This window comes from Cheilinus undulatus, linkage group 2, assembly GCF_018320785.1.
Source record: "Cheilinus undulatus linkage group 2, ASM1832078v1, whole genome shotgun sequence".
In the NCBI taxonomy this organism is placed as follows: domain Eukaryota; kingdom Metazoa; phylum Chordata; class Actinopteri; order Labriformes; family Labridae; genus Cheilinus; species Cheilinus undulatus.
The window spans coordinates 39,258,471-39,280,610 of NC_054866.1; the positions used below are offsets into that span (position 1 = coordinate 39,258,471).

The window sequence follows — 22,140 nt, forward strand, 5'->3', positions numbered from 1 at the left end:
ACCTGCTGATTCAGAAAGCCGTTAGAAACCACAGTAATCAGAATAGATTTCTGAACGACGTTTTCTTTCCCAGGGTTGTTTCATTCACTGTCCTTCCCCTGTGGTGTCTGTGACTCAGTGCTTATATAGATCAACTTTAACAGGAAGTGAAAGGTGGCACTTTGACATAGACAAGGTCTGAAATGCAGCAGCAAAACATCTTTTCTTTCTCACCCACATTTGAGTCTGTTTGCAAGGTTTTTTTTCCTGCAGGTTTAGAAGATGTTTTCATCAAACAAGTAATTGAAGAAGAAACAGCCTTAAAGAAAATTAGTGAAGCATTCAACCCTAAAATGATACAGAGAAGTGAGTGATTTCTCAAACTGTAGGGCTGATGGATGGTGAAGTGCCGTCTCTGCAGGCACCAGCAGGGATGGAACGGTATGAATGATGCACCAATTAAGCAGCACCCAAGGAGTCCCGCTATATGAGATGGTTAAGAGTATGAACCCGGAGGCAGTTTTAGTGATATGGAGGCCTCATGTAAAGACAAGTATGAGGCCCTTTTTCATCAAGCTAAAAGCAATGGTAGTGATAAAAAAATGCATTGTAACTCAAAGTCACCTCTTCTGAATATTTTAACATGCTCTCTTGCAGATTGAATAAGACTACCCTTAAGGATTGTCCTATATTTTGCTGCATTTATTTTACCCTCTACCTTTACAAGCCTTCCAGGGTTAAAAGCATCCACACAGCATGATGATGCCACCACTGTGCTTCACAGTTGGGATGGTGTGTTTGTGGTCATGTGCAGTGTTTGGTGTCCGCCACACATAGCATCTTGTCTGATGGCCCATAAAGCTTTGACTGGTGTAGAACCAGGGCAGCAGTTGTATGCCCAGTCCCTCCCATCTCTGCTGCTGAAGCTTGTAACTCCTTCAGAGTAGTCATAGGTGTCTTGGTGGACTCTCTCACTATTCTCCTTCTCGCATGGTCACTCAGTTTGTGAGGATGACCTGATCTAGGCAGATTTACACATTTGCCATATTCCAGGGGATGTTCAGTGCTTTGGATTTTTTTTGTATCCATCCCCTGACTTTTACCTTTCAATAACATTTTCTCTGAGTAGCTTGAAGTGTTTTTCTGCCTTTATGCTGTAATGGTAGCCAGGAATACTGATTAACCAGTGACTGGACCTTCCAGACTCAGCTGTCTTTATATTACAATCACTTGAGACACATTCCCTGCACTCAGGTGATCCCCATTTCACTCATTCTGAGACTACTAGCCCCAGTTGGCTGGAGCTCTTTTGAATTAGGTCAGTCACTTTAAAGGGGGTGAATATTTACATAATAACTTATTCTACCTTACATATTTTTGTGTAATTGATAGACCACGACTCTGAAATACTATGTGACATGCAGTTTGCAGCCACTCACAAACAGCCAGTTATTGTTTCAGAAAAAAAAAGGAACTTCACCACAAAGATAAAATGTGTTTGTACGTGTGTACATCCAGTATTTGGGTGTTAAAATGGCAGCAAACATGCGCAAACAAAGGCACATACATGCCCTAAAGTGTCAGCTGTAGAGGGGTGTGCACATCCTAACCAGAAACCACAGAAAACAAATTCACACACACACACACACACACACACACACACTTTAAATACATCTATACCTTACATGCAGCTAATACTTTTCACTCAATGACTCCATCATGGGATGCTCAGAGCTGCTGATTCTGGTTCTACTCCTAAATGTTGCTCACTTCTTGGAGATTCTGGGTAAGTCTGCAGGGTTGTAGACTGTCAGCTGTTTATGGGTGCATTTTGGTGGCCTTTAAGGTCTTGTTTAACCTGTGGCATTGACATTTAACAGGGCTGCTTCACTGATTAGTCCTATTATAAATGCACACAAAAAATAAAGACACAAACTAAATTGCTTTTGTTGCAATGCATTCTGATAGTATGCTGGTATTGTCCTCCTGCAGAGTTCATTATTATTGATCGGTTGGTGTCACCTAAAACCACATTAGTTTCTTTATAGCCCTTTAAATCTAATATATGAGGGTCGTATTTAATTTATGGGAGTCGTTAGAGTTTCTGTTCTTTGTGTTAGGGGAACCCTCTGCAGGCTTTCACTTATTTAAAGTTCTGACAGAGCACTTTAAGGTTAAGTCTCTGAAGTCTTTGTTTCTGCAGAGTTAAAGGGACTTCCAGCTGCAGTTGAAAGTTAAACGTGTAAAAAGCTTCTTTTTTTACTGTCGAGGAGAGAATTTGCATACCACATCCCCAGCTTGCAGAGAAAGAATTTCCATGTGCCACATTTAAATGGCTGTTGTTTGGTGAGAAAAAGCAGCTCTGCAGGCTCAGGAAATATGATGCAGTGAATGAATACCTGATTTTTCTCTCAGTTATTACTTACTTTCTATCCTTAAGGTGTGCCTTTTCCATGCTTGGCTGACATTTATTTTGGCAGTAACCTGCAAGGGTAAATGAATTATAAACCCACAAGGCACAATTGAACCTGTGCAGCATATTTATTTCTTTTCCTCTGTGCCCTTACCTCTTAAAAGGTTTGGAGGCGCTCCTCAGTGTTTCCACTTCTCATGATGTATAGTCAGACTTTCAGCGCTTGAGCGCTGACAGTATTAGCTGTTTCATTTAGACTGCAGCAGCTGTCTGCATGTTTGATGCTTACAATGAAGCAGTGCAGCAGGTTGTCATCATTTCCCCCATCATGCATCTAAAGCTGAATAGAAGTTCTTGGCTGCAACAGGCAGATAGGACAAACTGTGTCCTCAAGTGCACTTTGATGAAGTCAGCAGAGGAAGCAGGATGTAGACAACTTTGTATGCATTAGAGTCTGCACACTGTCCTCTCTGCAAGTGCTGAATCCTGTCAGCTTCTATTAGACGTCCATGTCTCTGAGGACTCCCTAATCACGGCTGATTTCTCAAGTGAGAAGTGAAGATGTCCTCGGTGTTTGGGTTTGGATCAGGGTGTGACTTTTGGACTGTTTTGATTTCATTAAGATGATTGAGTCATTTATTAAATATACACCAAGGCAAGGAGGCCACACTTGCCAAGTGTCATTGTGTGAATGAAGCCCAGTTCCTGTCTTCATACCTGTCTGTTAGGTAGATACATCATCTTTTGTTTACACTTTTATATCTAATTTTCTTAAGATGAAGGTACATGGTAAATCCTGATAACTATTAAGACTCACAGAACTTAAGTTAACTTTACTTGAAATCAAGTATATGAAGTTATTACTAGGCTTAATGGGGTAATGTTTAGCTAATAGCTGGGTGAAGGGAATAATTATACTGTTGTTTCACGTAAAGTCACTTTAAAGTCATCAAATAACATCTAAGGGCCGGGCTACCAATTTGCTAATTCCCACCACCATCCAGTAGGTGGCAGTAACCAGGTTAAAGCAACACTCAAGCAAAAAAGAAGAAGAAATTTGACAGTCTGAGCATGTGCCAGAGCCAAATTTGCCTGAGCTGTAAATGAGGACAACACAAAATTTCTGTAAGACCTGCATATTTGCTCTGATTGTAAGAAGTCTGCAGCTTTGTAATTATGTGCAAATCCTAAAACATTACATTTACATTTGCAACTATGTGGGCAGAGCATGACATACTTCTGTTTTCCTACTTTGGCTACTCTTGATAAAGTAGTAGAGAGGAGAAACCATGCATCCAATTACATGAACTTATATGTGAGAAACCACACAATTGTCCCAAACAGCTATTTCAGCTCTATTATTCTGAGCTGATAGGAGACATTTTTGGTTTTAAGTAAACAGTACTCAAACTTTTAAGTAATGTTGTAACTGTACTCAAATTGTTTGACAGTCATCCCAAAGAGTTTTCCCAAAATGCCTTTGGGCATTATACACTTCTGCACCATGGGTGAAGTTACTGAGGTAGAGAAGTCCCACTGGTTGGGAGTAACCATAATACACAATGAACCATCAAGATATACTAGACTTAAGAAACTAATGTTGCTAAACATATGAATCCCACTGATTCTGGCTATAATTCAACTTTCCATACTGATCTTCTAAAAGGTTGGAAGTTCTGCTTAAGAACACTAAGTATCATTTGGACTCAGATTTACCTATATACTATATTTTGTCTTTAAACTCTTATAACTGCTATCCATAATTGTCCTACTATCTCTTCATGTCATAAGCACACATCATGAGAAGTCATGAAATTGTGACGTATTGAGTGAGATTTGAAGGGATATGTAGACTGACATATATTTTTTTTAATATTAATATTTGACACCGGTAACTTAATAGTGCTATTGCACAATTCAGGACAAAGATCAATTGCTGATATTTCGTCCAGTATTTAGAGCATCAAGCAAAGAGGCTACTATTTAACCAGAGTTGTTTCAAGCTAATTTCTTTTTGTTGTACCTTTTATTTAGATTTGAAATGTAAAAATTAGACTAAGAAATTGCAAATTTTATTTGTGTCAATTTTGTGATTTTTCATACAGTAAAATCCACAAAAAATATTTTTATTCACACATTTGCAAATTAAATTGTGAGACATGGGCGTATGACCTGCAGAAACTATTGACACTTCTGTGACCCTCCACTGTTTTGTTTATAGCTCTGATAAGCTATTGTTAGCAAGCTAACACTGTTTAATGGTTAACCTTGTTAGCTAAATATTAGCATGCTAAGTTGACATTGTTAGCATGCTGACATTTAGCTTAGAACATTTCAAGCATGTCTTGTGTGTATTGATCACTCTTTGGCATGTTGTAATTATGATAAAAAGACAGAACTTCATGACCACTGACCTGGTAAGTCTACCTCAGCCATCACAGTTTCATTGACGTGGTGAAGACAATAGAAGCGGCAGAAATCCCTTTTATAGTCACAACAGCAGACATCTGTCAGCCTGCTGTCTGTCCTCTAAGAACAAGAACAATCACATTACACCTCACAAGACATTTCTGCTAGCTTGAGCTTGAGTTTGAGTTTGAGACGGTTCAGGTGAACTTCTGACCTCTTGTGTTTTTCTGTGCCTCAGGTTCCGATGGAGAACCGATCCTTGATATCACACGCAACGTCACCGGGGTCCTGGGAGAGGATGTGTACCTGAGGTGTAGCTATATGGGAGAGAGTAAGATCCTCAGTGCCTTGTGGAAACGTCAGATTAACTCAAAAGTTAAATCCAGGTCACGGGCAGGATTTGTTAATGATAAACTGTTCAGCAGCCACCCTGATTTCTCTGAGCCTGACTCTGTCACCAACCTGACAGTGAGGATGAATGTGTCCAGTGTGGATGTAGAGGGAGAATACGTCTGTGAGTTTGAATTCGACGAGGCGTCTTTTTCGGACAGCGTTTTCCTCACTGTAGTAGGTAAGCAAAGTCAGTAGTGCAACTTTACTCAACTCTGTTAAGGCAGATATTCAATGAAAACATGCCACTTAAAGTGTTTCACATTGGGATGTAAGGTTGGAAATTTAGAAAAAAGACAATATATACTTTGCAAGACTAATAAATGACCAGTTTTATGACAAAGCTTCAAGAAATGAATGGCTTAAAGATGTCTAATTTTGAGACAATATGACACAACAGAGATAGAGATATTTGAACAAAAATGTTATAGTTCTTTAATTTATTCACAAAGTTAAATGTCATAAAAATAAGATTCTTAAAAAAAGACTGACCTTCATATTTGTGGGACACTTAATTTATACTTTATATAAAGATGGGCAAAGCATCTTTGCCTTCTGTGATTGTACAAAAATGAAGCCAACGTACCTCAAGCGTCATTCACCATTATTTAAAGAGAATGAGGCAGTAGCTATGGGCAATAGGGGGAGCCCTGAATATTATGGCTTGACTTTTGGAGAGTAGTTATTGTTATGTCTATCTTTTTATACAGTTTATGATTCATGCAATAAGGGAAAAGAAGTAGAGGATTTAGATGATGTAACTGGAACAAAACATGGAAAAGATCTCTGTATAGGCCAACAGGCCTTGTGAATATGTAAGCAATTTTAGACACCAATATAAATTTGTGTATTAAAGAGCTGTTTATTTGTTTATGTATTTACAGTTCGGCCTGAAATCCAGATTGAGGTGAGTGCAGAGACAATAAACGACACTCGTTACCAATCAGTGTTGTGCTCTGCTGTCGGCGGCAGGCCTTTACCTGAGATCAGCTGGTTGGTTGGCAGCCTCCCTCCATCAGATCACCCTTTCACCGTACTGATGAATAAAACTCTTCACCCCAATGGTACCTCCACCCTGAGCAGCACCCTCCGCTTCCCCACCCACCTGCAGGACGAGGACAGTGTTGCCTGCGTGGTCCGACATCCGGCCCTCCCATCCCCCACAGTCACCACAGTGAGAGTGGAAACGTACGGTAAGCTCACGTTCACAGCTGAGGGTGTGTATGGCGTTTGTGCATCTGTGTTGCCTGGACGTGACTGATTGTGTTGCATCAACACTTAGAGATTTTTGCAATCATGCATCATGACTCAGCATCTTACAACACAATAAGTTTCTCCTGCTGGTGTTTCAGGCATAGTTCCCTCTCTGTCTGCTCCACATACACGCTGACACTCCATAAATCACAATATACAGTGTGCATTAATGTGAGAGTGCACTCATTTACTGGCGATGGGCATTGAAAACCATAATGCAGTAACAATCTGTTAACAAATTAGTTAAAAACAATTCTCTGCAGTGAAGTCTTCCAGTTGGTGGCTGCAATTTTCACACTTCTCTTTTCTCTCTAATTTCACTGGACTGTTATGATGTGAAAAGCCAATTTACAATTATTCAGCTTCCCTTACACATCTTGCTTTTGTTTCTACAGTAGCCCTGAGAGGACATGCATCCATGAAATTTATTTTACTCAATTTTCCTGTGATAATGAGTACTTTCCAGATTACTTTCCAGATGTTTTCTTGACACCCTGACTTATTTATTTAACTATCGCAGGGTTGACGTTGCTGGACTTCCCATGAAAATGAGTTAATACCTTGAGATCTCAAGAAAACAACTAAATTAGCTTTTTATCATGGGAAAACAAGTCCTGTTATTACAAGATAGCAGGATTAATAAGTTGAGATCTCAAGAAAACAGCTGAAATGTTGTTATGTAAATGTTGTCCTTGTGGGCTTCAATAATATTCAGCAAAAAAAGTTCTGGTGAGTCTATTTAATGCTGGCTTCTCTTCAACAACCAGTAGACAGACCATGATAATGAATGGCTAACAACAGCTGAACAAGCCAGCATAGAGATTTTAGCACTTCAAGATCCAAATACTTCACTTAGAGGTCAATAGACAAACAAATGAAGCTGCAGCAAGCAGCCTGCATTTACATATATTTTGAGTGGATGCTAATGCCGCTCTATATGTCATGTTTATGAATGAGTAAAAAATGATAATTTATCAGTGTTGTACTGTGATGTCTAACATAGTCAAAATGATTGGATGATTTAAGCAAGCAACTCTTAATAAATTCTGTTTTTTGGATGCATGGTAACAAATCCTCACTTTTTATTGGCAGCAAACTGGTGTTGGTCCAAAATGGCTAACCAAAATATTAATGTTTCACAGTGTTGACCACATAATTTAGGCTTTCATTTTTCCATGCACCTCCCCTTATTTCACTCATCTGTGAGAGTATGTGACAAAACTATTTCAAAATTTAAAGTTAAACCAAACATGTACGGGTCAGGTCGGGTAGGACATTTTCAGCACTACGTCGTGTCTACGTTGGTCCTGTACTGCAGTGTTAATTTTGACAGCTATTTTTAATCTTTGTCTCAGTCTTTTGATTACATGTCTTTTAGTTTAGTCACATTTTAGTCATTTCTGCCCTTTGTAGTTTTATCTAGTTTTAGTCGACAAAAACTCAAATGTTTTAGGCTGGGTTTAGTCCATAGAAAGTCGTCACATTTTAGTCTTTACTCTTAGTCCAAGCATTTATTTTCTTGCCTAAATCTGGTTCCAAATCATGGTAGTGTGTTCTATGCACCCTGCCAAACCTGGGGTCCTTGCTTTCTACAGCTGAGAGGCAGAAGAGATACAGATGTATTGCATTGGACAGATGTACCCAAAGTGGAGAAATATCATGGATTTTTAAAATCAACAAAATTTAAATTACATTTTAGTCTAGTTTTAATCATCTTGACGAAAACTAAACTTACTTTTTTTTCCGGTTTAGTCATCACAGATCTATTTTTGTTAGTCTTAGTCTAGTTTTTGTCATGAAAAAAAAGGCTGTCGGGGAACATTTTTAGTCATAGTTTTAGTCGACGAAATTAACACTACTATACTGCTCTAGCCTTCTAATGGCCATTGTCCAGGCTTGTTCCAGGCTCATGCCCCATCTCTCCAGGTATCCCCCCAGCTATCCTCTCCATGACGCGCAGTTGCCCCCAACCTGAATCAGGCCCTGGAAGGAGTGCAATAAAACATGTTAAGAAAAAGAAAACAAAAAACATTTGTGCAGGTGGCCCAGGTTCAAATCTGGTCTACGGCTCCTTTCCCACATGTCTCTCCCCCTCTCTCTCATCCCTGTTTCAAACTCTACCCTCTGTCCACCTCAATAAATAAAGGCATAAAAAGCCTAACAACATATATTTAATTAATAGATAAATAATAAATAAATACATAAAAAGGCAACTTTTCACAAAATAAGACTGTAATAGATTGTTCATATTAGCATAATGCAACATACACCTTACTGGTAAGACCCCTTCAGCCTTGTTATCTAGATAATAATGCTCTTGTAATCTCAACTGGGTAGACTGGGTAGCATCGCCAATCGGACGTTCTGTACTTTTAGACCTCACAAACCACACTCTATATGATAACTGGGTCAATATTGGCCTGAATCCCCACTTCCAACCAGACTCAGCAAAGACCTCATTATCAGACGGTTCTTAGGTTTATTTAGCAAGATTATTCTGTGGTGTGTTACAATAAATTTTTTCCCCGCTCTAAACTTATTGGAGCTTTACGACTGAGATCCTAAATACTATACAATATTTACAACCACACAGCCTATTGTTTGTGGTGAACACTGAGGACAGCTGAGCAATTGAACAGAGTAATAGGCCAATCAGGAGGCAAGCTGACTGAAGTTGGAAGTGAACGATGGTAAACGGGAAGCATAAAGTTAGATGGAGATCAGAAGTAGAGGAGAAACTTTATTTGTGGCAATAAAAAGAGTGTTTAACTACGTGTACTTTAATACACACACAAATTGACAATGGAGGGAGTTGTTTCTACATGGCAACTGCAATGGACGACGCATGTAGCTAATGGCTAACCACAGTAACCAAACTAACCACAATTTCTTCACCCTTTAGTGATGTTTGTATTTTGAGAGACGAGACAAGGTCGAGACTCTGGTAATCAGTAGACAAAATTGGCTATCAGTATTATCTAATCCCATCCAAATGCATGCCCATTTACATGCCAGCAAGTTCAATTTCCCCTGAATTACCCCCTTGTAGTGTCAGGCTTTAGTTCTTATTGACTATCTTGTATTTGAAGCATAGATTATATTGAAGTCTTCCATACGAATGAAGCTTCTCTTTTTCTCTAGTCAATTTATCAGGTAACTTTTAATTTTTTGGCCATGTTTTAATAGCCCTTTACTCTTCAGGCAGTCCAGAGTATCCAGATCCCTGCATGGATGTGATGAATATTCATACAGCAGACTATGTTAATGATTCTTTTAGCACCAGCCAGGACAGATACTGTAGCTCATTTGTCCATGAAAGATTCACAGTCCACTGAAATAATTGTCTAACTACAGTGGTTCAATCCACACAAAACAGTAACAGATGGAAGGTTTAAAGTCAAAGCGCTTTAACTCACTTTAATTGTACATCCCCTTCCCCAACAACCAGCCATTACGAGGTGCTAGCTCATTCGTTTTACTCATTTGGGATGTTCTGCCTATTACATGACACCACTCATTTTATGTATTGGATAATGGACTTGATCTCGTCCTATTCTCTGTAAAAAAAAAAAGCCTGCGGTTCTCTCAGCGTTGTTCGGACAGCAGCTGGGCCAGACATCTGCTCTCAGCTGCAGCCCGGCCAACAGATGGGACAGGTGATAAGCCTAAGTCAGCACTCTGCTGAGCCCAAGCAGCAGCCCCTCATGGCTCATGTTTAGCTAACATTAAACTCATCCGGCCTCAGCTTCCTACTTAACAAAAACACCCTGAGCCTCAACTTGATATCTGACTTTTTAATTTGCTGGAAAAAACATTAGTTCTTGTGAAAGAATAACTCTTCTCGCCTGTCTTCCTGCCCTGCAGTGAGGCCAAATGTGACCATTAAAGCAGAGATGGTACAACGCGAAGGAAGTGACTTCTGGGTGGTCTCCTGTATTTCGTCTGGAGGGAGACCTGATACTGAAATCTCCTTGGCTTTGAACAGTGAAGAGGAGCAGCAGAGGGAGGACAGCAAAGACTCAGACACTCAAACAAGCTCAGCCATCCTCCCTGCAGACAAGGGCCGCAATGTCACCTGTGTGTTTGACCATCCCAAGTTTATGCACACAGTGTCACGAGTCATAACCCTGCCGTCGTTTTGTGAGTGCAGCCAAGGTGTTAGATTCAGAAGAGAACTTAATCTCGTTAGGTTTCTGTAAACAGTGATGTACTTTCTGTTCTGCAGTTATTTCAGAGGTTCAGCTGTACTCGGAGCCGCAAAGACGCAATGATGACTTTGAAGACATTGAATCTTTTGAGCTGCATGAAGGACAGAAAGATATCGTCATCAGCCTGCAAGTCATTGGGAATGTGCCACGTTACAATGTTACCTGCAATAAGTGAGTAAAAAATAGAAAGCCTGTGCAACAAAAAAGACTCTTTGACAGGTAGTAGAAGTGTGGAAATGATGATATCAAACTGCAAACGCTAACATTTTTGGAGTTTGACAAATGCTGGAAACTCAATTTTTTCCCACTTCCATGGAAGTTTGGATGAACACCCAGATCTCTGAGATGTTTGTCTTTGTGACCTCAAAGATCACCTAAAATCTTCTGACAATTCTAATTCTGTAACTTGCTCCAAAGTCATATCTTATGCCTTGTTTACATTTTGCATTAATAATGTGATGGATTGGTGCAGCATTGGCAGTATTGAAGGTGTTATACTGGACCATTATGGTGAAGAGGGAGCTGAGCCAGATGGCAAAGCTCAAACTGAGAGGAGACCCTAGGTAGACTCACGACTTGCTGGAGGGATTATACATCTCATTATTATTATTATACTTTATGATTTCAAGTTGCAGCCTGATATCAGAACTCACTTACCACCTGATTTGCATACAAAAACCCATTTCCTTAGCTTGGGGGCGATGTAGCCAAAAGTTAAGAAGCTAGTAGTGCCTTTTTTAACAGTTTTTCTTCCTTATGCTGTCATAAACATGCTTTTAAAAGGACAAAGTGTTTGTAAGCTGAAATATTCATGCCCTTCTCTTATTACTGAACTGAGACAAATACTCTGTATCTCTAAATTGCCACAGTCCCCATTACTCAGAGCAAGGCTGGATTTGCTTAGTTTCATGTCTGTTATCAGGTGGATCCATCTTGCAAAGTTTAAAGCTAAGATGTTTGCTAACATGTTTTCTTTATTAAAAAATGAGCAAAGATCCTGAAAGCTTTTCTTGGTGTAAAAGATGACCAGCTTCAACAGGAGTTTGACTCATCAACTGGCTCCACTGAGAGTGAACAGCAATAAAAGTAAAAAAAAAACAAAAAACAAAAGAAAAAAGTCACCTGCTCACATCCTATAGTTTATGCCACTGCATCATATATTTTGTTGCTCTAATTGGCTTGCAATAAATGTGACAGACAGAAAGTTTGTTCAAAGATTTTTTGAAAGGTTCTTCCCTTTCCCAACACCAGCAATGGACTGTTGCCCAGAAGGATATGAAATATATTCTACACAATGGATATGTACAGTCATGTGACTAAGTTTTAGTCATGTAGAGTGCTAAGCATTCATCACAGGGTCTTATATGCTACAACCCAGGACTGGAGAGAGGGGGGAGGGCGACCAGAGTCAAACTCAACACATGTAGACACACACACATCTGATTCAAGTTGAACAGCATTTCTTGTTGTCCATGGCCATGCTTACTTGCTACATCCACCTTGTACACCACCCTAAAGGTGTAGACTATGTTATCTTTCAGCAGATTATTTTCATGCCCCTGGTAATATGCAAAGACATTCAGAGCCCAACTTGGGTTGTGTCAATCCTCCTTCATGCCTGAGGCCAAATCCTACACTACCAAACCAATCTGTGTGAAGGCGTCTTTGACCATCTCTATATGGAGTCTGTGTGACTGGATATCAAATTGTTTCCGAAGAGCATAGAGGCACAAATCATTAAGGGATACCACTTGCCATCTGAATGCCCAAACGGACATAAATCCCTGCTAATGCATTGTATAAACAGGGTGTTAAAGTGACTGTGCATCTGCTGGTAGAGCCTCCAGATTTTGGAGAAACTTGTCTGAGGAGATCAGGCACTTTTTAAAATGTAATACTCTAAACACACTTGAACAAAGTTGATATATTCTTATATCACTTTTTTATCTGTGCTTTGGTTAGGTTTTTCTTATTCATGTGCTGAAGCTTGAATTTGCATTTCTACAAACATGTTTGAAATGCTGCTTTATTATTTCATTATTTACTAAGCCGTGTTTCATATTTTACCCATGCAGAGTATCAATTTTCCTCTTTTTTTATGCATGTAAATCACCTTGTTTAAAAAAAAAATTACATGGTGAATGAAGTGACTGAAAGTCAGGACACCTTGACACCAGCTCATCAAGTCTTGATTTTTCGTGAGTTCTTCACCTTGTCCAATTGCTTTAATTTCAATTATCTGCTATGCACCAAATTGATCTTTCTTTTTGTAATTATATTCTTATTTCTGCCATTTTGTACATACTGTATTTGCATACAGTGATGAGCCTCTTGTTAAACCAGGAAACATCTGATTATTTTATTTTTGCTTGCTAGTCTATTGTGGTTTTGCTGCCTTCTTTCATTTTTTTTTTATGTTTGAAAATGTGTCAGGCACAGGTACCACTTGTTTTTCTTTTCTGCATGTGTAAACTGAAACAACCTACGTATCCTGAGGAGGATGTGGTAATACGTCAATGGCACTAAACCACAAGTAATACACTACAAGAGCCAGATTTAAAAGTGTTTCCTGATCAAAATAACCTATTTTCAAGGTTTACCTTTAAATGTTTATATTGCTGAAAGTGAAGCATGAATTTCTCCTTGTTTGCTTGTGTTTTTCTGTAGAGATGACGGCCCCTTGACTGAGGGTGTGGAGCTCATTGGCAGCAACTTCACAGTTCAGGGTCCTTTGGAGCCTCGGCATGCTGGCGTGTATGAATGTCTCCTCTCCTATCACCATCTTCAAGCTGCAATCAAGTTTAATATCACAGTTAATCCTCCAGTTTTAGAGCCTGGTGGGTGAAATTGGTTGCACACTATAATTTCATGTAACATTCTGAATTTCCTGCGCTTTATGATGATAAAATATTAACATAGAGCTTCTCTCTCAGTTCCTCCTTCTATAAGAGTTGATGTGCAAACTAAAGATGGACACCGGGTGATTGAGTGCTCAGCAGCTGATGCTGTTCCTGCAGCCAACATGTCCTGGCTCCTACCGGAGGGTGTGTCAGGAGTCTCTCGGTTCAATTTCACTTCTCATAATGGAAGCCACTCAGTCAGAGAAGTTTTACTCCTCCCTGCCTGCTCGCCTCGGGAGCTCTCTGCAGAGTGTGTGATAAATCACCCAGCGTTCGAGGAGCCACAGAACAGAAGTATAACACTCCCTCTTTGCGGTATGTTTAACAAATCGAGCAATGGTTGACTTGGTCTAAGTAGCAGACATATTTTCCAATGAAAGCCCACCATAGATTTAATCTTTTCCTCTAAAGAAACCCCTCTCTTCCTGTGGTTTCATTCCCACGCAGCTCACCCAAACATCACTGTCAACTCTAGCAGTGAATGGAGAGACGGTGACAAGTACATGACGGTGGACTGCTCTGTGGAGAGTGAAGCTACTGCAGCCTCCATAACGTGGCATGTTGGAGACCCTGACAGCAGCATCAGTCCTCTACCAGAGACTAAAGTTCACTCTGATGGTTTCGTATCTTCCCGTAGTTCAGTGCACTTTTTGTCCTCTTTGTATTCTGGTCACAATCTGACCTGCACAGTGGAGCATCCAAGCCTGGAGGCATCAGAAAAAAGAACAATACACATTCCTGTGCCCAGTATGTTTCTTCTTCCTTTCTTTCACACTTTTCTCTATCTGACTCACACAGCCACTCATCCTCCTTCCTGTCATCCCTTGTTTTGTTTCCAGAAGCCCCTCAGCTGAGTGTGTCGGTTGTGAGACAGCAGGACTCTCAGCTCTGGTTGGCCGTGTGTGGCTGCAGAGGGGAGGGTATTGGGACAAACCTCACCTGGGATCTTCCTGAAAATGCCAAAGAACAAACATCCCTGCATGTAGAGTCCGAAGGCCGAGTCCTGAAAGCCAGGCTGACTTATCAGTTTCCACTGGACCTTCATGAGGGGCAAAGCCTGACATGTGTGTATCATTTGCAACATGAAGCCACAGAGAAGACCATTCACATTCCCAGATATTGTGAGCATATAAAATGAACACCTGCACATCTCTGAAAATGTCAAAAAGCCACAGTGATGCATTCATAGATCCAAAGATATGAGTTTCATCTTTCTTTTCTGCAGATATTTCCTCTTTGAAAGTCCTAAACCACACGACCTCTCTGAAAAATCGCTACGGTGGTGAAGCCATCATACAAAGACTTTCTCTCCAGCAAAGTCAACACAACCAGAGAGTACTGCTGCAAGTCAAAGGCAATGTGCCAGAATACGACCTCAACTGTAAAAGGTTTGTGCTCATATTTATCATCTTCCATCTAATCCTCATGAGGAAACACCTGCACACAGAGTATACAGCACTAAAGTCAACTTTCTCATGATTCAAAGAAGCTAAAGCACAACAATCTCTGCAATATGAACGTCACCAAATCTGAAAAAAGGTCCAAAATTATTTAGCTTCCCTGAAGTTTTCAAGTCACTCAAAGCACTTTACACTTCTGCCCCAATAACACTGATGTAACTGATTGTTTAATATATATTCTTAATATTATTTTACCTTACTGAAGTCCTCTGATAGCAGGACTGCTATTTTGCACCAAAAACATCAAAATGAATTTCTTGTATGTGCAAATGTACTCAGTGATTCTGATTCTAATGTGAAAAGTGCAAGAGCCAGGATGGAACCTACAGTTTTCTGATTAATGTAATGAGTGCACATCTGCTTCTAACAAATCAATGCTGATAAAAGCACACAATTAATGCACATTAACTCACGCTGCATATTCCAATCACATTTCATTAGAGCAAATTGTCAAGAAGTTTCCAAGCGGTTGTAAAGCAAATTAAGCTTCACATTTGTTGTGCAATTTTAAAGATCTGTGTCTTCAGTGGGAACAGATGGGTGTAACAAACAGATGAGAGAAGGCAGGAACTCCCACTGCAGACACTCAAGTCTAAGAATGTGTTTATGTAAAAAAAATTCTGATTACATGTCAAGGTTACCAGTGAAATTGATATTTTAAGTCCAGATAAATTATATGGACAAAAGTGTTTGGCCTAATCTTACTTATTGAACTCAGGCGTTTCAATCAGACCTGTTGCCACAGGTGTATAAATTCAAGCAGCTAGCCATGCAGTCTCCATTTGCAAACTTGTATGATACAAAATGGGTTGCTCTGAAGAGCTCAGGGATTTCAAGTGACTCTGTGATGGACGCCACCTTTGCAATAATACGGTTTGGGAAATTTCATCCCTGCTGAGCATTCCACAGTCAACTGTAAGTGATATTATCAGAAAGTGGAAGCATTTAGGAACAACATCAACTCAGCCATGAAACAGAGCCATGTAAAATCACAGAGTGAGTGCATGGTGTGCAAAAATCGCCAACGCTCTGCTGATTTTATAGCTGAAGAGTTCTGAACTTCCACAGGAATCAATGTAAGCATAAAAACTGTGCAACATGAGCTTTTTGGAATGGATTTCCATGGCTGAGCAGCTGCATCGCCAAGTCCAATGCCAAGTGTTGGATGGAGTGATGAACTGAACTGTGGAGCAGTGGAAACGTGGAGTGATGAATCATGCATCCTGTATGGCTGTCGGATGGGCGAGTCTGGGTTTGCCAGGAAAATATTACCTTCCTAACTGCATTGTGCCAACTGTGAAGTTTGGTGGGGCAGGGATAATGGTATGGGGCTATTTTTTCAGAATTTGGGCCAGGTCTCTTAAATCCAGTGAAGGACAATCTTAATGGTTCAGTATACCAAGACTTTTTGGACAATGCTATGCTTCCAACTTCTTGGCAACAGTTTGGAGATACAGTTTTGTATCCCAACATGACTGTGCCCCAGTGCACAAAGCAAGGACTGTAAAGACATGGTTTGATGAGTTCTGTGTGGAAGAACTTGGCTGGCATGACAGAGCCCTAACCTTAACCCCACTGAGCAACTTTGGGATGAACTGGAATGGAGTTTGCGAGCCAGGCCTTCTTTTCCAACATCAGAGCCTGACCTCATAAATGCTCTTCAGAATAAATTGGCTCATATTCCCACAAGAGTGGGGGCTGTTATAGCTGCAGGGGGGGCAGGGGGGCACTAGATATTAAAATACATGTATTTGAATACAGTGTCATTACAGTTCCTGTAGGCTTGATTGTTAGGCAGCTGAATACTTTCATCCATTTAGTGTAATTCTGATCTCAAGACATACTGTATGTAAACAAAAAAAGGCTGGAATGGCCTCGAAGAAATTAAAAAAAAAAAAACCCTACAAATTGGACATGCAATATTTGCTTGAGTGCCTTGAAATGAGATGGACTATTAAAATTAGTGTGTAGATATTTTTCAACAGGTCAAACTTGCTTTCCCCTTTTAAAAAAAACATAAGAACAAATGTAAGCTCATCCTAGTAAGAATTAAAGTGATAATGTGTTTCAGGAGTGACGGCTTGCTTGTCCAAATGGACGGGGATGCAATGGTCTTCCCTTCAGAACTGACCAAGCAGGATGAAGGTCTTTACACCTGCTGGGCGTCCTTCTATCACCAAACTGCCATGGTCAGCTTTGATGTGGAGCTCACGAGCCAGGACAGACTGTTTGGTGAGTAATTTCTAACTTCTGTCAAGGAAGAGTGGGACATGTTGCTCTAGAAATCAATCTGATATTAACACTATTAGATATTTAATCAGTTTTTGTCTATGTAACGTGTGTAAGTTTTATATGTTTATGTTTTTGTTGCAGCACTTGTGACCATGATCTGCATCTCATCAGGCTTTGCTCTCATCCTTATGCTCATAGTGGCCGTCTGGGCCTGCAGGTGAGTGAAATTTCTCCACAGTTGATAGGTTAAAGATTTAATGATGATGAGTTGATTGGCAAATGAGGGCAGCACTGTCAGTGCCATATGAAACAAGACAAACAGGATGTGTGGATCGTTAACCCAGCTCACCAAACCCAAGTACCATGCAGTTTTTCACAAACAGGATGTAGTGTGGCTGAAGCAGACAGGTGTCTCTGTCTCACCGCAAACCTGTGTGCAGACAGGTAGAAAATGTTTATAGACTTGATTTATTCTCTACTTTCCTGTTCTGGCTCTTAGCAGTGTTACTTCTGGCCACTTTTGCTGCAGATTGTTTTTAGTCCAACCGTTTTTGCCAAAGCAACACTGCAGAAATGGAGGCTCAAAGTTCAAGAAGTCCACATCTTCGGAAGTTATTAGCATAATGAAATTCGAGCTGACATTCATCAATGACAAAGAAATCCCCAAATCACACTCTTAATCTTATTACTGCTGGAGAAAAATCAGTGAGTCACTCCTCTTTTATCACTGATGTGAGATGTCTGTCACAATCCCAGAAGTGTTTATGGTTTCTGCCGGCAGAACTTTGCACATTTCCACGTTCAGTGCCAAATCTAACTTCACTCAGGAATGTTTGTCAGGATCAGATCAGGTCTCAGTGTGGATAAAGCGGCACAGTCTGAGCCTTTTTCAGTGGTACTTCCTTTGTGGTCAGAACATTTGGTCAAGGTGCCATTGGGTGACAGAGCCCGGGTCCTGCTATCCCTGGCTGTGGTGGGCGGGCCCTGTCAGGCTAATTTGGGAAGGTCAGTGACAGAGCGTACACAAGAAAACATGACTCCCCTGGAGGAAAGCTATTTTGGGACTTCAACCCCCTGTACACCCCCTGCTTCAGCACTGGGGACATTCTGTGACAGCAGACGGTCGTCTTGGCCCAGTGTCACTGAAGGTCATCAGCGGATTCTGAATCACAGAGCAATGACGAGGACTCGGGTCATAACAGCTCACATCCGTTGAAATTCCTGTCCCATAATAACGTCTATACATCTGCAGTTCATCTGTCTGAACTCAGCGTCTGATTGAGCTATAGTACCATCTAGTGGTGTGTCATCAGCTTCACCAACAACAAAGCCTAGTCTGTTCCCCATGTCTGCTCTCATCATTTAGATTTTCTCCAAAGAAGAGAACAAATGCTCAAGAAACACTTTTGTATCTACAACCATAACACCACAAAACAAAGCTAGCACAAGATGGTGCACTTTAACTACCAAAGGACATTTTAAACTTTGAGAGGATGTCTTGGGACAGGATTCAAGGATTCAAGGTGGCTTTACTGTCAGTCTATAACATGTTTTACATGAGACAGGATAAAACTGGGTTTAAGGTCCTGTTTAAGACTGATATCAAAAAATGAGTTAAACAGAATATAAGGAATACAACTGCAGGATTCAATTAGCAACTGTTAACTTAAAAAAAGGGGGTGAGGGGAGTGAGGGGGTGGGGGGAACAGTGCTGTGCCCTTCAGGATTAAAGTCGAAATGCCAAAAAAGTCTGAATTTTGAGAATTAAGTTGAAATACTGCTTCAAGATTTTAGTTCAAAATGTCAAAAATAAAGTTGCAACTTTGAAAATAAAGTTGAAATACCATTTAAAGAAAAAAGTTGGCATTTTGATGATTAAGCCCAGCCTTATTAGGTCTTAATAATCAGCAGATGTTAGACATTCACACTGTGTTAATGAGCTAAAACAAAAATAATCTCTTAATTATTAAATTCAATTCTGGAGTAAAATTTTTTCAGTCAGACAAAATGTTCATAGTTAAACACTTACAAGTAGAAGTCTTTTAAAAAACATGCTTGCTATCAATAAAAGGTTAAACAATGAGTGTAGGAACACCAAAAAGAAACCTAAAAAAGTAAATATATTGTGAAGGTAGGGGATTTGGCACTATAAAGGAACTTTTTCAACTTTATTCTCAGCATTTTGGTTTTTTCATGACATTTGGACTTCATTCTTTTTTTTATTTAAGATTTATTTTTGGGCTTTTTCATGCCTTTATTTGACAGAGGAAGGACAGTGGATAGATTCGGAAACAGGGAAGAGACATGCGGTAAAGGGCCACAGGCCAGATTCGAACCCGGGACACCCATGTACATGGGTAGTGCCATAAACCACTCAACCATCTGCGCTCCCCTGGACTTCATTCTTGACGTGCATGGTTTTATTTTTTCTTCATTCCTGGCTCTAATCCTCCTCTGTACATATATTGATATCAAAATGTGCTAAGAAAAAAAATGGTTCTTAAAATCTACTAATGAAGTCAAGTTCAAATTCAAATATCCTTTACTGGAATGAGTGGTAAAAAAATCATTGTTGCCAAAATGAGATCAATCAGTCTTTAAGAAGATCCTGGCATTCACCAAAGTTTTCTTATCTGAGATTTCTCCTTAGTGAGGAACAAAATTTAACAACCCCAGAGAGCACTCTCGCACAATTAAATGCTGATATGATGGTCAAATGATTGATTCTGCTCTTATCAGCACTCAAATATGCTACATTAAGAGACACATATATATAATTAGGAATTATATTAAAAATTATTAAAAAAAACAATAGAGTTTTATATAATAAAGTAATATACACAAATGCATGACTGTTTGATCTTAACTGCAAAATGTAAAATTATACATATATCTGTAGCCCTTAATGACATTGTCTTCATTAAACACTTATGTAAAACAGTGAAGTACTCAACCTATGTAACTTTTTTCTTTTCTTTTCAGAGGAATTCTTTTCTTGTTAAAGAGCGATACCTATAATTTGTAAAGACTGCATCATGTTTCACCATGTTTTAATCCAATTTCTGTATTTGTAGCATACATTTAATATCCATTACAGGTGCTAAATATATAATTGAATTTGCCATTTCTGCTTTCTTTTAAGCAGCATGAATCCACTTTAGTATCTAGCACTTAAGAGTCCATTGTGTGATTGTTCTTAACCGTTTCTCTGAATTTGGAAAGTAATGATGCCTTATTATTTAAGTTTTTGCACACAGCCCTGCAGTCTCTTGGCCTCATATTGGCTTGTTAAAAAGTTTGTTTTTCTGTACTAAATAGGATAAACATGCATAGGCTTCCAGCTTTTAAGCACAAGCATTCATCAATTTAAGAACACAGGTGAGAACAATTCAGCAGTTTAAGAAGGTATCAGGTAACTAATGTAGGTTTCTCTTAAAAACTTAAAGGACAAATTTAAGGAAACCTAACGATGATACTGGATAATGAGGCCTGTTGATTTTCCTACTCATTTATACACTTGTTTGCCTTTGTCTCTGAAATGTGCTGAACAAGTAAAGCTTTGCATTTCTATTTTATAAACAGAATCATTCCTGATTATACAACTTTTTTCATTTTACAGCAAAAGAGAGAAAGAGACGAAGTACAAGGTAAGACTAAATACTGGCAAACAACATGGATATACAATCAGGAATCTCATTTTCAACTCAGCTTTATTTTATTCTTTAGCCCAAAGTTCTACAATTGATATCTCCATAATAAAAATAGCATGTTAAAAATTCTCAGCCTTTTCCCTTGTTGCATTTTTCTCACTGATCCAGAAGCGAGAATCTTTCTCAGCCTTGACGACTTTGATGCAGGAGTCCGCCTCTCATGACGCCAAGAAACCATCAGTAACGAGTGAGAAAGATAGTAAGGAGTATGCCCAGCTCATCAGTTACTCCATAGTCATTGACGTCAAGAGTAAAGTGTGAAGATAAAGGTGTCTGTTGGATGACAGCACTTTTGTAATTGTTCAGTGAGCTTGCCTGATCTGCAGCAGTGACATTTTTATTTTTAAATGAACTGGCATTACAGATGAAAGGATCCAGTTTATATGATTACATATTTTTCTAAGGCTTTCAGTCCTGGTTTTTGGCATTAATGATTTTAAACTCATTTATTTTTGCACTTTTTTGCATTTACTTGAATTTTTTTTGTTTCTATGAACATGTATTTTCTGAAATTTGTGAATAAAAAGTTCCTACTTTTTGCTGTCTTCATTTGTGACCATCAGACTACAACAGACCGATTTATAGACAAGGTGACCAGGATGACACTTTGGCCTTTTATCATCTGCTTTGTGATGTTTACAGTCATTCAAAATATGACTGATTAACCAGCAGCTTTAAAAAAAAAAGACTAAACAGGTAATAAATTCATACAGGTATGATTCAAAGACAGACTCATCTTTGGCTCATCTGCCCACATTAGGATGCAGAGCTGTTACACCGTCTTGTGGTAAACGATCAAACTCACAACTGAGGGAATCAGATTTTAGACAGAAGTCAGACTGCAGTTCAGTCAAGGGCTGAGACAATCAAATCATGATACTATCCGGCCAAAAGGTAACAGGTGATATTCAGGATATATTTATTTATCCTGAATATATAGGATTTATTTATAGATAATTTTGCAGGTAATAATAGTATTATTGTTAATGCTTCTTAACTGTAAACAGTCTTTTCACTGAGCATTAAACCTGCCGTGAATTTAATTTAAATCACAATTAATATCAAGTTAAACAATCTATTAACCTTCATGCTTCGAAAATAAAATAATCTGTATCATTGCTCTTAGATATTAAAATGTATCCACAAAATATCTTTGAACTGAGTAGCCTGTATTTAATTTATAAA

At 39.3% G+C, this 22,140-nt stretch overlaps 1 protein-coding gene across 2 annotated transcripts; it reads left to right on the top strand.

The window, feature by feature from the left end:
• Positions 1 to 1,659: 1,659 nt before the first annotated feature.
• Positions 1,660 to 21,492, top strand: si:ch211-149e23.4. Of its 2 annotated transcripts, none has more exons than XM_041800013.1 (14): positions 1,660 to 1,765; positions 5,040 to 5,372; positions 6,076 to 6,384; positions 10,310 to 10,585; positions 10,671 to 10,824; positions 13,321 to 13,490; positions 13,587 to 13,868; positions 14,001 to 14,300; positions 14,393 to 14,674; positions 14,779 to 14,941; positions 17,085 to 17,245; positions 17,387 to 17,462; positions 20,865 to 20,892; positions 21,064 to 21,492. In XM_041800013.1, exons 1-14 carry the CDS (start codon positions 1,699 to 1,701, stop codon positions 21,214 to 21,216), a joined length of 2,754 nt encoding a protein of 917 aa, XP_041655947.1. In that variant the 5' UTR covers positions 1,660 to 1,698; the 3' UTR covers positions 21,217 to 21,492. The 2 variants fall into 2 exon arrangements, with proteins under 2 accessions (XP_041655947.1, XP_041655955.1); XM_041800021.1 differs by lacking the exon at positions 1,660 to 1,765 and adding an exon at positions 3,445 to 3,517.
• The last annotated feature ends 648 nt before the right edge of the window (positions 21,493 to 22,140 follow it).

Coding starts and splice junctions, on each gene's coding strand:
- si:ch211-149e23.4 (XM_041800013.1), top strand. CDS start 1,699: ATGGGATGCTCAGAGCTGCTGATTCTGGTTCTACTCCTAAATGTTGCT. Junction 10,825..13,320: donor TACAATGTTACCTGCAATAA/GTGAGTAAAAAA, acceptor GTTTTTCTGTAG/AGATGACGGCCCCTTGACTG. Junction 14,942..17,084: donor TACGACCTCAACTGTAAAAG/GTTTGTGCTCAT, acceptor AATGTGTTTCAG/GAGTGACGGCTTGCTTGTCC.